Source organism: Palaemon carinicauda, chromosome 5, assembly GCF_036898095.1.
Source record: "Palaemon carinicauda isolate YSFRI2023 chromosome 5, ASM3689809v2, whole genome shotgun sequence".
Taxonomy (NCBI): Eukaryota; Metazoa; Arthropoda; class Malacostraca; order Decapoda; family Palaemonidae; genus Palaemon; species Palaemon carinicauda.
The window spans coordinates 97,599,844-97,616,418 of NC_090729.1; the positions used below are offsets into that span (position 1 = coordinate 97,599,844).

At 34.4% G+C, this 16,575-nt stretch overlaps 1 protein-coding gene across 2 annotated transcripts in view; it reads left to right on the forward strand.

Moving 5' to 3' along the window:
- The window catches only part of LOC137641375 (DDB1- and CUL4-associated factor 6-like), an 861,079-nt gene extending 845,500 nt beyond the window's left edge, over nucleotides 1–15,579 (forward strand). For both annotated transcript variants that reach the window (XM_068373879.1, XM_068373880.1), the window contains one exon: nucleotides 14,644–15,579. In XM_068373879.1, the coding sequence (XP_068229980.1) occupies nucleotides 14,644–14,723 (80 nt within the window). In that variant the 3' untranslated portion in view covers nucleotides 14,724–15,579. The remainder of the gene's footprint in view (nucleotides 1–14,643) is intronic.
- The last annotated feature ends 996 nt before the right edge of the window (nucleotides 15,580–16,575 follow it).

Genomic DNA, 16,575 nt, shown 5'->3' on the forward strand with positions numbered 1-16,575 from the left:
TATTAGAATCATATCAATTTGTGAATAATGTTGACTGTGCAACTACTTTGACTGGGCATACGTTGGACCTAGTTTTAAGTGATGGAATGATTATCATTGTATCTGATATAAATGTGGAAGAGAAGTGCACTATCTCTCCAGTGCACAAACTTACTATGGTTAGACTACCTCTACAGAAACAGGCAGTGGTGAAGAAAATAAACTTTGGACATAAATCAAACTTCTTTCCTTTTGTATTTATTGAAGAATTTACAAAGAAAATAAATGATGCTGTCAGCATTCCTTGCAATTATGATAACCAACGTTTGTTGGGCGCTATGCGTGTTGACTACCTCATGACCATATATGATAGGGTAAGTAAACGTGAAAATGATACCATGTGTCCACTGAGGGAAAAGACTATAATTGTTAAAGACCAATCTCCTTGATTTGATGAAGAGAAAAGGGGGAAAAAATACCTAAAGAAAGAAAGTAGAATTGGTTAAAAACTGAAAGTGCATGGGTAGAATACAAAACTGCCATGTGCCAATATAATTACCTAGTAAGAAAGAAAAAAACGAATACTATAAGAGAAAGATGCACGAAGCAGCAACAGGCATAAATACGTTAAATCGTCTCCTAAATGTTATAATGGGAAATGTAAATGAAAAATGTCTACCAGACAGGTACAGTCACCATTGACTTCCTAATAATTTTCTAGTAATCTTTCAAAACAAAATAGAATATATAACTAGGTCATTTGCAAATATTCAACATCAGATTAATGCTACGCCAGTTACAGATAAAATTAACGAGATTCAATAATATATATATAACAGAAAACAATATCATCAGGATTATCAAGAGAGAAAAGAAAAAAACTGCCATCGATCCAATGCCAATGTCTGAAGTAACTGGAGAAAGAAACTTTTCTTGTCTAATATAATTATGAGAATAGCAAATACAAGCATCGATGACTGTAAGTTTCCCATATCTGAGAAAATTGCTAGTCACACCAGTTCTGAAAAGTGCTCTATATTATCACGAATTAAGCTCGTATAGACTTATTTCGAATCTATCTTTTATTTAAAAAGTGCTAGAATACATAATTCTTGAACAACTAATTAGTCATTTAGAAGAAATAAAAGCTTTGCCAGACAACCAGTCTTACAGAAAACTATAGTTTATGGAGACAGCTCTCTGTTCTGTTGTAAATGATGGATGAAAGTAAATGTGGTATTTTGATATTACTCGACCTTAATGCTGCTTTTGTTATGGTTGTGTTTGAATTCCTGAATAATCTACGGTCCATCGGTATTGAAGACTACTTGGTTGACAGAAATTACAGTGGGCCAATTGGAAACTCTTATTCATCACATGAACCTTAAACAGAGGGGTGCCTCAGGGGAATGTATTGGGCCCAATCTTATTCTGTGTCTATACTATTAGCCTATCGAAAATACTACAAAGGCATGGTGGGAAGTTCAAACTATTTGCAGATGATACACAATTTTACTTCTCCATAAATGATACAGATGACACTACTGAAACTCTAAATCGAATTCTTGCCAGTGTTAGGGAATGGATGACAATCTAACAACTAGAATTATATGAAAATAAAACCGAGTTTATGGTGGTGGGAAAGAAAAAAGCACAAGAAACTTGGGTGATACTCAAACATGAATAACGTTTTTGTCCCGATATCTAGTACAGTTCATGATCTAGGTATATTTCTTAACTGTAATTTGTCTTTTAATGCCCAAATAAATAATGTAGTAAAAATTGTTGGTTATCATCTTAGAAACATTGCTTGTATAAAGAATTGCCTGGATGAACATTCTGTAAAGAAACTTGTGATAAACTATGTTTTTACCAGGATTGACTACAGTAACTCCATCTACTACAATTTACCAAAAGTACAACCTAAGAAATTACAAAACATAATAAACAGAGGATCAAGAATGATGAAAGGTGTCCCACCTTGAGAAAGGATCACTCGTATACTAATTGATTTACACTGGCTGCCTATTAAAGTGAGAATTGAGTTTAAAATATATACAATAACCCATCAAGTTATCAGAACTGGACGTCCAAAATATCCAAGAGAATTGCCACATATTGTGCAAGCAACAAATCGTCCCGACACGAGAATAGCTACAGATGGTTTCAAATTATTGAAACCTAGATATATGTGTACTGTAGGCTTTAGAGCTTTTAAATATGCGACCCCGAGACAATACAATAACTTCCCATGAGACATCTGAAAGATTGAAGATATTAAGGCTTTCAATAGGAAAATGAAGACTTCATTGTTCTGTGAATGCTTCCATAGTGTCTTCAACAATAAACGAGCAATATGCAGTATGAAATTTTGAATGGTTTCGAGCGAACATGATAAAATGACTGTAGAGGTCCCGTAGAAATTATGGTTCCCCCATTGTATAGGACCAGAAAAAAAACAGCCCTTAAAATAGATATAGAGGTTCTTTGATAAATTCTCTGGTCACCAGCAAGTAGATGCCTTTGAGCACACTTCTTATTGTATAATCTTACAAGATAGTTGAAAAATAAAGGTATCTCATGACTAGACCACAACATGGTTTGACACTCTTGTTTGTTTTAGCATATTGATTTGTGTTAAGGAAAAGGTTAAAGATCTATGTTATCAGTTCTTTCATCGGAAGAGATTTTTATCAGAATGTCAGCTGGACATGCCTAACTCCCTACTTTGATGCCCAACCACAGCAGTAATCTCCCTGGTAAACAGATTAATCTCATGGGCTGTGGCTAGATTCACTCTGTTAACCATGTGAATGAGAGGCAAGCACATTAATACTGTACTAACCAGAAGACTAATACTAGTTGGGAGTACTGCAACATGTTTCTCTATTGGTTTGAGAGGTTGGATGACATCAATTTATTACTTAAAAGTTCCTGTGTCATCAAAATAGCTACTCACCAGAACGCCAGCCAGGCAAGCCCAAACCCCCCCACTATGGTACCCAACCACAGCAGTGGCCTTCCCAGGAAACAGCTTAAACACATGGTCCCAGACTGGGATCGATCTGCTGTCATGCGAATGCTGGGCGAACATGTTACCACTGTACTACCCAATACGGCAGAAACCATTATCTTTTTTTTTGCCAAATGCTTTATTGGTCTTATTGTGAGCTTGAGAGAAAATATAATTGTAAGTTCTTGAGTGTATGTGTCATTTCAAATTTTATTTTTTTATCTCATCTAGATACAACTAAGAGAACTCCCTGCTCAACTTCGGTCTGTTTAATCTTGGTTAAGTCTTTGGTTTCTTTCTTTTTTAAAGTTTTAGCTATTCCTAGTGTTGTATATTCTTTTCTACTTCCAGTGTTCTCAGGTCTTCATATACTAAACTCAATACCTTTTTCACTATTTCTTCTACTGTATTCATGGTTTCTTGCTTCATAACACTTTTTCCATCTGTTTGTTTTCACATTTGCTGATGTATTCCTTTCTTCATAATACTTATCCTCTCTCGTTTTTTTTTAACTTTTCTCGATTATGTGAGAGCACTCCCTGCTTAATTTTGATCTGTTTAATGTGGGGAAAGTGTTTGAATTGTTTGTTTGAGGTTTTGACTATTCCTAGTGCTGCATTTCTTTTTCTCTGTCATTGTTGCCAGATATTCAATATTCTACACTCAATATTTATTCGGCTACTTTAGCTGCTGCATTATTTGCCTCTTTGTTCTTAATATGTTCCCCATATTTTTTTCATATTGTGTAGATTAACTAAAAGCTCTCCCTACTCATCTTTAGTCTACATATTTTGAGTAGTCTCTGGTTTCTTTGTTTAAAGTTTTTGGTATTCCTAGAGTTTTATTTTCTTTTCTCCTTAAGCTCTCCCAGATTTTCCAAAACTTCACTCAATATTTCTTTCCCTGGTTTTGCTTCTACGTTTCTGTTCTTTTTTCACATCTTTCCCATCCGATTTTCATATCTAAATTAACTATGACTCCCTACTCAATTTTGGTCTGTTTAATCGGGGTATAGTATTTGTTTGAGTTTTCAATTACTCCCATTGCTGTATTTCAGTTTAACTTAATAGTGTTCCTGGATCTTCTTAAATGTCAATTACCATATCTTACACTATATTATATTTTGAATTCTTCCTCATACCTTTCGCATGTTTTTATCTTATCTAAATTAGCTAAAATCCCTCCTTGCTTAACTTTGTTTTTTTCAATCTTGGTAAAGTAGTTTGTTTCTTTATATTAGGTTTTAGCTTTTCTTGGTACTTTATTTTCTTTCCTTTCTCCGGGGTTTTTATATACTTCAGTTATTGTCTCTTTTACTTCTTTTGCTGCAGCAGTCTTGGCTCCTTTCTTCATAATACCTTTTCCTTGTTTCTTTTCATCTTATTTAGTTATACTACAGTTAAAACACTCCCTGCTCAACTTGGTTCTTTACATTCTTTGGTTTCTAAAGTTCACGTTTTGACTAATACTAGTTTGTATTTGATATTCTCCTCTAGTGATCCCAGGTCATCTTATACTAACTCAACACTTTCCCACGGTTTTAGCAATTACAAGCTTTGCTCCTTTTCTACTTATTACCTTCCCCATTTTTTTATCTTACCTGGACTAATTAAAAGTTTTTGTTACTTTCCCATTTTTTCCTTCACTTTCCTACCTCTTCAGAGTGTGGGAATCACAAACAAAACATGTAGAGCTACTAAGAGAGTGGGTCCTGACCACATGCATACAATACATAGTCTTCACAACGTTTACAATGCTTCGTCAAATCCCTTATAGATCTTTCCTCGGACATCTTCTACAATATTTTTAATGCTTCCAAAGGACTAAAATCACTAGCTACAGCAACATATATACTCTCTTGCACAGCTATTTTCCTCCAATTATTTCGTGACTGAGGGTGAAATTAAGCAAGCAGTAACGCATGATATCTTGTGGTGTTGGTAAAATATAAACATACACACATATAAACTATATATATGTATATATATATATATATATATATATATATATATATATATATATATATATATATATATATATATACATATATATATATATATATATATATATATATATATATATATATATATATATATATATATATATATATATATATATATATGTATATATATATATATATATATGTGTGTGTGTGTGTGTGTGTTTGTGTGTGTGTATAGATATATAGATAGATAGATGGGTAAATAGATAGATAAGTAATTGCAGCAGATATCGCACTCCAGGGCATTGGATGCTGAAAAGAAAAAAATATCAGTTGACTGAAGGGTAGGTAGTAATAGGTCGACTCATTGACTAATTAGTTGCCAAGCATTTTGCAGGGAGACAGAACGGAAAATTTTTATTTTGTGGTAACGTTAACGCAACTCTGAGGCTTTTAAGTAATATAAACTAAAGTGAATTTAGAAATAACAGATGTTATAATCAAAATTCTGTTGTTTTTTTTTTCAAAATTCTGCTAAGCCTTCCCCATTTTTTATATATATTTCCTGATTAACCAAAAGAACTTTTTGGTCATCTTTGTCCTGTTTAACCTAGATAAAGTTGCTGGTTAATTTGTTTCAAGTTTTACCTATTTCAAGTACTGTATTCTGCTTTTCTCCTAGTGTTACCAGGTCTTCATATACTTTGTGCATTCCTCACCACTTTCTTTGCAATACTTTTCCCATTTGCGTTTCTTGCTTCAGCGTTCGAAATACTGATATGATGATATGAGTTTTCCATCTTCTCACAACACATCGGGTAATGTGCACGATGGGTTTGGCTGCTCAAGGCTGCTGAGGTCAAGTGAGCCATCACGGCTCGTGTTCAGGTAGATCAGGCACAATAAGGAAAATAAAGAAATGTATGTGGATTGAAATGCTAAATCAAATATTAATTCTGCTTCCACTTTATAGTTATATTCTTGGAGGAAAGATACCTATCTTTCCTCCAAGGTTTAATCTCAACTCACAACTGTAAAACAACAAAATAACCATGCCGAGCAATTTCAATGTTTATGGCTGTTATAATATGAAAAAGAAATTGAGAAAGCTTAATCAAAGCATTTGTTTTCCAAGGGATGAAATCTTGGGATGCTTGGACACAAGCATGTCGACGATCAGACAAGATAATAATTCAGAGCTTGCTGTGGTTTTTTAAGGTCAAAATGGAAATGCAAGAGGAAATACTGCAGTTGAAGAGGCAACTGCAAGAAGCAAAAAATAAAACAAATCAGAACACTAATTGTAAAAGAAAAGCCTTATACCAAAGAAGAGCTGCAAGTGATATTTAAATCCACATTCACTGAAGCATGATTAAATGTGTTAATTGATAAAAATCAAACTTTATAATTGGTCAGATAAACATGTTGCTTTGGCTCTCACTTTGCAAAGTTTTAGCCCCTGGTGCTACAAATATTTAAGAAAAAGAGATATCCCTTTACCTTTTGCTTCCACATTTAACAATAAGGCTAGAAATTTCAATTGTGAGCCTATATTATCAATGCCTGTGATGTGTTTGACAGTGTAAGCGGAAATTTTATCATCAATGGAAAGAATTGCAGTTATGTCCATGGATAAATGAGTTTAGGAAAAGCGTATTCTTATGATAAAGCCATAGATACCTTGTATACATCACATGATAAAGTGCAAGTTGTAACTGGAGGCAGCCAATATATTATGCATTTGATTAATCAAACGTTCAGAAAATTCTTTTAAAGCTAATAGCAAGTGTTGAAAAAGCCAACTATCATGTTGCTGTATTAGTGCATAACTCGGGCTCAACAAATCTCCGTGTCTGTAAAATATTGGTAATATCAGCAGAATCCCTGGCACATTCTTTCAAAACTTCGTGTGCAAACAGGGACGTTTTTATTTTTGCAGATGGGCCTCATCTGATCAAACTTATCAGGAACAATTTTGTTAAGTCTGGTTTCAAACTCCAAGTTGGAAGTTTGGTTTCAGAAATGTGTAGTAAGAGAAAGACAGAATATGACATTCTTAAAAATTAAAAGAAAGTCACTTTAATCTATTAGGACAAGAGAATCTAGCACATATGCAAACTCAATAACATATTTTGGTAAAAAGAGCCTGTTTAATAGCAGTAATTTGAAGGAAACTGCAAACTCCCTATTACTTGACAAGTGGTTTGATGTCATGAATTCTTGTTCTTTTTTTCAGAAAAATAATACATTAATACCTCTTGATACGAAAGTTTCTGCATAAAAAAAATTATTCATGATGCAAAACGAAATGTGAAAAGATTTTTCTGACACATATGGGAAAAAAAATTTCATAATACGAAACGAGGTACGGTAAGAGATTTGCCCAGCTGCCGAGACTAATTTTAAAATTTGCGTGTCCCCAGCTGTAAACTCCCCACCATTCTCCTGCGCTTCCATTGGTTATCTCCCTAATCTGATGCTAGTTACTGCCATAAGATCTTGCTCTCCTGATGATCAGCATCTATCCCATTATCCCGTCATGCATCTATGTATCAGTGTTCCTCAACCATTTATTTTCGTCAGCACTATCGTTCACATTGAATTCGTGTTGGTGATTTTGCTTTTGTGCTTTTAGTTTCTGTACGGTATCGTGTTTCGTTATTCAACTCATACGCTATTAGCCATGTGTCCCAAAACTGTTGCTGATGTACAAGGAAAGAAGAAAAGGATGCTTTCTATGGAGACAAAGCTTGATATAATCAAGAAGTATATAAGGCTGGCATGTCATTAAGTGTGATCACTAAGGAATATGGCCGAAATCCATCGACGATAGGAATCATCCTTAAACAGAAGGAAGCCATCAAAGCAGCAACACCTTCTAAGGATGTGACTGTTTTCTCCAGGAAGAGGACACACGTCCATGATGAGATGGAGAGACTGCTTCTCCTTTGGAATAATGATAAGGAAATCGCTGGAGACACGAACACCAAGACGATAATCTGCCAGAAGGCCAGCACCATTTTCGGTGATCTCGTGCATGCTCAGGCCAAAGACAAATCAGAAGGGACATCAAGGCACTGGGCACTGGGCACCACCCCTCGATTTTTATACTGGGCAAGGGGACCCAACTAGAACCTCAAATTTCCCTATTATCTTTTCTTGCCTTGAGCTTGTTGAATAAACAGGTAGTATGGCTGTTGATTTAATTCTGGGGAAAATCAGCAATCTATAATAAATAGCCATATCTTCTTTAGGTAAAATCTCATCAGGCTTAAGTAAACTTTAAGAACATTAGAGGAAATGAAAAAAACGCAAATTAACTTTAGGATGGTAACAGGACACAGTGTGGGAGGAAATATATTGAAAGATGCTTATTAGAAGCAGATTTAATTCGAAAAAAAATGAAACACATAACTAGGCTGACAATAACACTAAGAAAAATTTTAATAACTAAATTTCTATTGTAAACAAAACTAGCATCCCTTTACACTCCAGCATCACAATAACTAGATTCAAAAATTATTTGACAAAAATAAGAAAATACCATGATAAGACAATACAGGTCTCCAGAACCAGAAAGGGAGACATGAACATCCCCTCGCAATCACATTTTGCAGGGACAGGTTATTTAGTAAATCACACATTTAGTAAAAAAAACATCACTCACAAAAGTTCAATATTATTAGTACATATGTGTACAGCATAGAATTGTCCTCCTTCTCCAACAAACTTACTGGAAGAATAAACAGATTCTTCACCAGCATCACTTTACAGGTCCAGACGAAACCCACGGTTCACAAACAACACAAGTTGAGTGTTAGATAATTTTTCAGTATTTGTTTAGGCTTACACTCTGTACAGTCAAAAAAGAAAAAAAAAAATTCCTAAATTCCTCCAAACATGAACATTTGAATTTTTCAGTGAAAGCGATCTTGAAGCAGAACACAATTTTCGTCACCAATATGATAAATTTCAATTCAAAACTTCAAATTGTTTTTAGTATACTGAACAACACAGACGTTCTACAGAAGCTAACTCGCTCTGTTTTTCACATTACAAATTACACTCATGTAGGCAAAGTATATGTCTCTTGGTTGTATTTACTCGTGTTTATAAAGTGCAACTTGACTTTATTTAGGGCACCTTTCATGTTATCGGTGAAATATTTCCGCAGAGACGACACTTTTTATGATAATCACATGCACGGTTGAGATTCTTTAGGTTAACCGACACCCAATTTTAGTATATGTACTGCCGAAGCAAGTACTCACGCAGGCCTACCTGCCACTACCTGCCTTACAGTCCACTGTGTGATGTCATACATGGGAGCTTGTGGGAAAGAAGGACATACAAAGTAAAAATCAGCAGAATGTATTTGCTTGTCAATGAAGTTGTAGGCATGGCTAAGCTACAACTGTGGTTGTAGAACATTTGCTAACACTAACACCTGGTCTTTGTACTTGAAATTTATTTATTTGACCTCGGTGCACAGGCTATAAGCAGATAAACTTACAATACATTTCCCTTCCAAATATCTTCCCTTAGTATGGACTTTGTCAGTTGTAAATCATAACATCAGAAAAACGTCCAAAAACAACCAGGGAAAGAGTTTTTTGGGAATTATGCCTTATAATTGCACAGTTTATAGATGCTTTAGTAGGAAAAAATGGTTCTGAAGTTCGATTTTTTTAGATTTCCAAGAGGCAATGAATATAGGAAGAATGGATAATTGCCTCATAAAGTCAATACCAACAATCCAATCGTCCTGTTCAGCCCATTTTCCTTGCGAGTTATTTATATTAATGACTGTTTTGTCTTTGATTAAAACTAAAGTAGAATCTTTAACTGTAGTGGAGAGGCTTGCAGAAATGTCATTTGATGAAATGAGCATCACAAAACAGTGTGGTTATGATAAGGGAACGGACAGACTATATAAACCTCGTGGAAAGGTTCAGGTAATAATGATTATATGTTTAATCGGGAAATGGAGACAACCCATCTTCTAAGATTTAGAGAAATCTTACTTACATGAAATATTAAAGGGAATGATTTAAGAAGTAGAGAATGGTGTGTATCCTGTGATTGCAATCGTGCATGATCTGGGGATAACCAATGTAAAATTATGGAAGCACTTTGGAATAGACCCAATAAAATGTAAGCTTGTTTTAATAAGAAAATAATCCGTGTTACAACAGGGACATAATTATGTAGATGCCCCAAACATGATGAAATTTATAATAAATCACTTTATAACTAAAGGGTTTTGCTTTGAAGATGGGACACTGATATCTAATTCTTGTGTTAGGGAAATGCTGATACTCGTATAGAATATGGTCTAAATTATAAGTTTTGTGAAATTCATCTAAATTTACAAAACACTGAACTGTTCTGCAAGTAAAGTACGCTGTGCAGGTGATGCCAAAGAGCAGTGCCAAGTCTGTTGAGTATTAGGAGGGAGAGGACTACTAAAAAGCTAAAACTGAAATGATACTGCAGAATTCATCTCAATTGTTATTGATAGGTTTGATCTTATGATGATAAGTGGGGTTAAAATTACGAAATGCTTTCGGATTGACTTAAAAATACAAAACCAGCAAAATATTTTGTGTAAAAGTCATTGCTCTAATGACAAAAATGTGAGTGGGCAACGTTAGGTCAAGCAGTCTATAGGTTTCAAAAGGGGGTAATTTTATCATGTCACTCAATTATGGCGTACATTAGATGTTAGCCAGTGATTACAATGTTGCGTATATATTGACGAAGATTAAATCAGGATGTATTAGAGCATTGTTATGTTTCAGACAGATGAGTGGACCACATGATCATCTCGGTGCTATAAGCTATAAATATCTAATGAGAAAATATTTTGCCATAATTAGTAATCAAACAAACATAAATAAAGAGCATGAAAATAGCGATTGCTTAACAATTGAGTTATCATTAACAAATGCAACAACAATGTGATAAATTATAACGACCGTGAGCTTACATTAGAAATTTTCATGACCAGCCAAATTTTGAGAAATATGGAATTAGATATGGAATATAAACAAATATTACACTAAACTCAGGTGAAGATATGTATTATTTGACTACAGATCCAAGTAACACAAAACCGTTATGTGATGTCATACAGGAAGAAAGTTTGCTACATATAGGGGTTACATAGTGAAAACGTTTTCACTGCAGTATCTGTATTTAGGTAAATTTAGGTAATAATTCGGCTGCCACTCCTCGAGCCTTCGAGGCCCACAAAGTGCTTAAGGAGGAGCTTCTGGGGGATGTGGATGGCCAATGCAAAAGCCTGGGTATCAAAACGCTTTTCACCCATGGGTAAATCTTTGTTTCAGCCCAACTTTGAAAAATTATTTGGAAGAGAAGCGCCTACCTCTGAAATGCATGCTGGTGTTGGACAGTACCCCTGCTCACCCTCCTGACCTCGAGGAAGATATCCTTGTGGAGTATTCCTTCATCAAGATTCTCTATCTTCCGCCTAACACCACCCCTTTCCTCCAGTCCATGGACCAACAAGTGATTTCCAACTTTAAGGAGCTTTATACGAGATGTTTCGAAATCACTGCCAGCACAAACCTCACCCTGCGTGAATTTTGGAATCAGCATTTCGATGTCTCAGACTCATCAAAGTAGCTTGGTGGGAGATTTCGTAATGCACCTTGAATTCTTGATGGAAGAAGCTGTGGCCTGATGCCGTCTCCTCACGAGAATAACAAGGGCTTCCACAGGCCTAGCAGAACCCGAAGCCAAAAAAGTTGACGATCCTGAACCTGTTGCTCAACCTGAGGGTGCCGAGATTGTTAGACTCGAGATGTCCATGGGTCAGGAAGTCGATGAGGACGACATTAATGAGCTTCTCGAGGAGCACTAAGAGGAGCTTACTATTGACAACCTGGAGGAGTTGCAGACCATGCAAGTGAACGTCTTTCAGGAACAGTTCTCTAACGGCAACGAGGAGGATAACCCAATGATAATGGCAGAAATTAAGGAAGCTCTAGCTGGCTATCTTGAGTGTTTAAATGACGTTTTCCTGAGTCATTTCAGGAACATCTTAAGATGCAGGCAGAAACAAGCATCCTTGGATAGTTATTTATTAAAGAGGTATTCGATACTGGTAGGCTAAGAGGAAGCTCTAAGTGATAAAAAAAAAATCAGAGAAGTGGAGTGATGAAGAAAATGATTAAATTTAGAAAATACAAAACGTCAAGTACAAAAAAAAAAAAGAAAAAAAAAAAAGTGTTCATATTTTCTGCCACTTTCTTATGTTTTCTACCATCTGTCCTCCTCTGCCACCCCGCCACTTTTGCTTTCGGACATCTCACTCCAAAGGTAAGGTTCCACATTTTTGTTACTGTATTTTCCATTTATTATTGCATTGTCGTACTGTCTGTTCTTATTATACATTTCAATTATAGGCTATTAACGGTGAGATTTTGTATTGAATGATCCAAATGGTTGTATTTCTTTGTGTTTAGTACAGTTTAGCATTATTATGAAATCTAACGTGGGGTTTTTGTAGGGCTTAGAATGAATTAGGGTTTTACATGTGAAAGGTGACACATAGTAGGAAAAAATCATGGCACGAATTAATTTCATCTCGGGAGGCATTACTGTATCCCGAAATGCTTTTGGAATTAATTATGAAGAACAGAAAAATATTTTGTAGGAAATGGTGAACGCCATGTAAACCATAAGGGTGGTAAACTCTCGTTTTAGTTGTGTCGATAGATTTCAGAAAGGAGTGATATTGTCAGCACTTAGGTTTCTTTTGATGATCAGAATATTATTTACTTATAACCAAAATAACAAATATGAAAGCCTTAAAAGAAATTTAGTTTAACTATTGAAAGTAGTGAATGTAAAAGAAAAAAAAGATAAACATCAGGAATGTATATAATAAGAAATTTAGTGTGTGAAATGAAACCGCATATCATTACTAAGCAACAGCTAGGCCACGGTGGCTTACGTGAGAGGATGCGCGAAGGGGGTCTTATTTTTGTCTCACAATTAGTTAATCTGTTACTGTATGGGTCCTGTATCTTTCATAGTTATGGGGAAAAACAACTCCACGTTGTGAGGATGTACAGCTCATTGCTCTTTAGAAGTATAACTGTTCACTTCTAGCCATTCCTGGCATTGTGTTTTTTCTGTTAGTTCAAAGCACGTCTAGCTTTAAAGACATTAAACATAGAGGGCAAAAGTATTACGAAGAAAGAGCCAAAGAATGCAGGAACAGATGCGGTGGAGGATGTATTGAGTTATGTATGTAGAAAGAGTCAAATAATGCAATGGAAGAGGTATTGAGTGAAGAATATGAAGACCTAAGAATCATTGAAAGTTGAAAATAGCTTATATTATTAGAAATAGCCAAACTTTTACAGAAACCAAAGATTGCCCACATTAAACAAGTGAAAGATTACCAGGAGTGTTTTTACTTAATCCACCCAAGATAAAATTTGCAAATGGAAAAGATATTATGAAAAGGAAAATAAATAAATAAGAGAGTCCAGCAGCAGAACCATATCGGGAGAGCTATTGAGTGAAGCATATGAAGATTACATGGTACTGGATAAAGAAAAGTACTGTACTAGAAGTATTCAATATTTGTAATTAAGGAAAAAAAAAACTTTCTCCGGATAAAACATATCATAGATGAGCTTGGGGTGCTTTTGATAAATCCAGGTGAATAAAATATTGGAAAGATTATGAAGGAGGAGGCCAAAAATGGAAAATCAAAAGCAATGGTAGAAGTATTGAACGAAGTATATGGAGAACTCTGAGCGCTTTTAGGAGAAAATAAAATGTGTTGCTAGCAATGACAAAGGCATGGAGCAGAAAACAAAGATTTTACCCTAATTAAACAAAACAAGATGGGCTAGGAGTGCTTTTATTTAATCCACAAAGTGAAATAAAACTTATGAAAAAGGAATTATGACAGGATTGTAGGCCAGGTTTATGGTGCAGGAGGAATGATTTATTTGCAAAACAGGGCCAAATATAAGATTGTTTTGTGAGTTGCAAATCTGTAGTAAATTAATGTTAAGATCAAATATCGCAAGATGGAATGGCACATCAACTACCTGAGAGGTAGAGATACTGGAGAACTTTTAGTCTTGATTTGGCGAGCTTCTTCCTGTACCGAGTTTAATGAAATATGTGTTCCTTTTACTTAATTTGTATTATTGTACTAACATTTTCAGGGTTTTAGACTGTGATTGCAAAATGAGCATCGAGAAAAGAAACGGGTTAGAGAAATGAAGGATGCTAAATGCCTTATACAATATTTGAATTATTTTTCCAGACCCTAAAAGTTTATCTAATCTATAATTTATATAAGATAACTCGAGAGAGAGAGAGAGAGAGAGAGAGAGAGAGAGAGAGAGAGAGAGAGAGAGAGAGAGAGAGAGAGAGATGCATTTTAAGATTTTCATATTTTTAGATAGGATCTAGAACTATTTTCAAATGTTTACCAAAGTACACTACACCATATCAAATGAGTATATATATTTGATTTAGATGAAGCTTCTCTAATAGTTGATGCAATGTATAACTGGTACGATTTTGGTTATATTAACACTGTATATTTAAATATGCTAATTTTAAAACAGGAATAATTACAAGTCAATGATTCGGTCTTCATTTTAGTATCCCCCTTGGTTATTTTGAGAATTAATTTTTTTCTTCCAATTTGTAGCTTTTGCAGAAAGGTGGAGAAGCAGACGTCAAGCTCGACGCAATGAAGAGGACCAGAGTGGCAATGCAGAAGAAAACTGACATATTACTCGATAATGTGCACTTAGAGAATTTAAATCCATTACATATGGACAATTTGATAGGAAAAAACAAGTGATTACTAAAATTGATAAGGATTATTTAATTAGGTATATTCAGGTAATGTATACAGTCTGTGACTTGATGCCTTGTACATAATTATTTTTTTTACTGTAGTGGTTTTACAAGAATGCTAATGTTAGCTAAATTATTTCAGCATATAATGTACGCACTATGGAAATTTTTTGCCAATGTGCACATGAAAATGCTTATTATTTATAAGACTGTTTGCCATTATTACTTTATATGGTTGTTAGGAGAGTTACCCAAGAACACTGATGTCATTTTACTCAAACTTAAATGAGATAATTTTGGCTTTAACTTGCAAGTTAGGATTATGTTTGATTACATAAATGTTACTCCCTACCATTGAAACCAGTTTGTAAAAAAATAGATTTTACAAAAAAAAAAAAAAAAAAGTTGCTAAGAACAGCTGATTCAAATGTTTTTTTGTAAATTGTTTTCATATGGAGTGGTGTGGGTTATTTTTGCATTATAAATATAGATAAATGGGCAATTGCTGATCTTTTTTTGTGCATGGTTTATATTTTAAAAATTCCTGTTTGAGCACCCATCATAGTTATAATTCACAGTATAAGTGTTTGGTAATCTGTAATTCTTTAGATTTTGATTTAGTTTTCATGATAATGTGTTTTTGGATATGTTTTTTTTTTTAACATATCGTAATACCACAAAGCCATTCAGGCTAAATATTGACATTCAGAAAAGTAAATGCTGTTCTTTTTCACCTGTAAAGTTTGATTGGAAGTCAATAAACAGAAGTGTATTTTGGACATTTATTTCTAAAATATTCCTAAAGTATTGCGTTCACGGTAGTTCTTAGATGTTATTTTTTAGCTCTTGTAGACCATATTTAATCCTAATTCACTTATTTGAAGTGCAGTAAGATTGAAAAAACTTAACTTTTGACCAAAAGCTTATTGCCAAGCAGTCATCTGTAGAAAGTAATTCATTTCCAATATGCACCTTTTGTCAAATGTCATATTTTATATGTTTTGTCATTTATATTTTTATGGGTTTGGATACATAACAATTAGAGGATTACTTAGTCGTTTTAAATGGATTATTTTCCGTTATGTAATGTGGAGGTTCCCTAACTGATGCCATAGGGTCTGAATTGCCCAATTATGTGTTTAATTTTACAGGTTTGAGTTTTGATGCTAAGTTTCTAAGATTAAACTTGCCTATGTATTATCATATCCCAAAATTAGAGAAGATATAAGTTTTCCTATGCTCCTATCAACTGCTGATTTTTAAATTTAAATTTTGTTGTAATATACATTTGTTATAGTGATGTCAAATATTTTAATATTTTACCGAAGCATTACTCTGCTTTCATTAATTATCAGTGCATTGAAAATTGATTCTTCTATCTCTCTACAAAGGATGAGGCCATCTATTCTAGAAGGCAATCAGTTTGAACCTGCCATAAAAGCTAAGCTATTTAGTCATTTCAATTTTCACACGAAGACTACACTAAAAGGGGCCAGTGATAAGGATGTCACCACTAATGCATAGACTAAACTAGCCCATACCTTCATAAATGATTGTTCATCACATGGAAGAACAAGAGTTACAAACCTCAACCACCAAGGCATATTACATTTTATAGTAAAGTACAGAATTTGTAGTTTTATGTTTATTTAGTGAAGTTTAATGTAATGGTTTTGCTCAAGCAGTGCCTCAAAACATGCCCACAAACAGATAGACAGACATGCACGATGATGCACAGACACATATATACTCTATATGTAAGTATATATATATGCATATA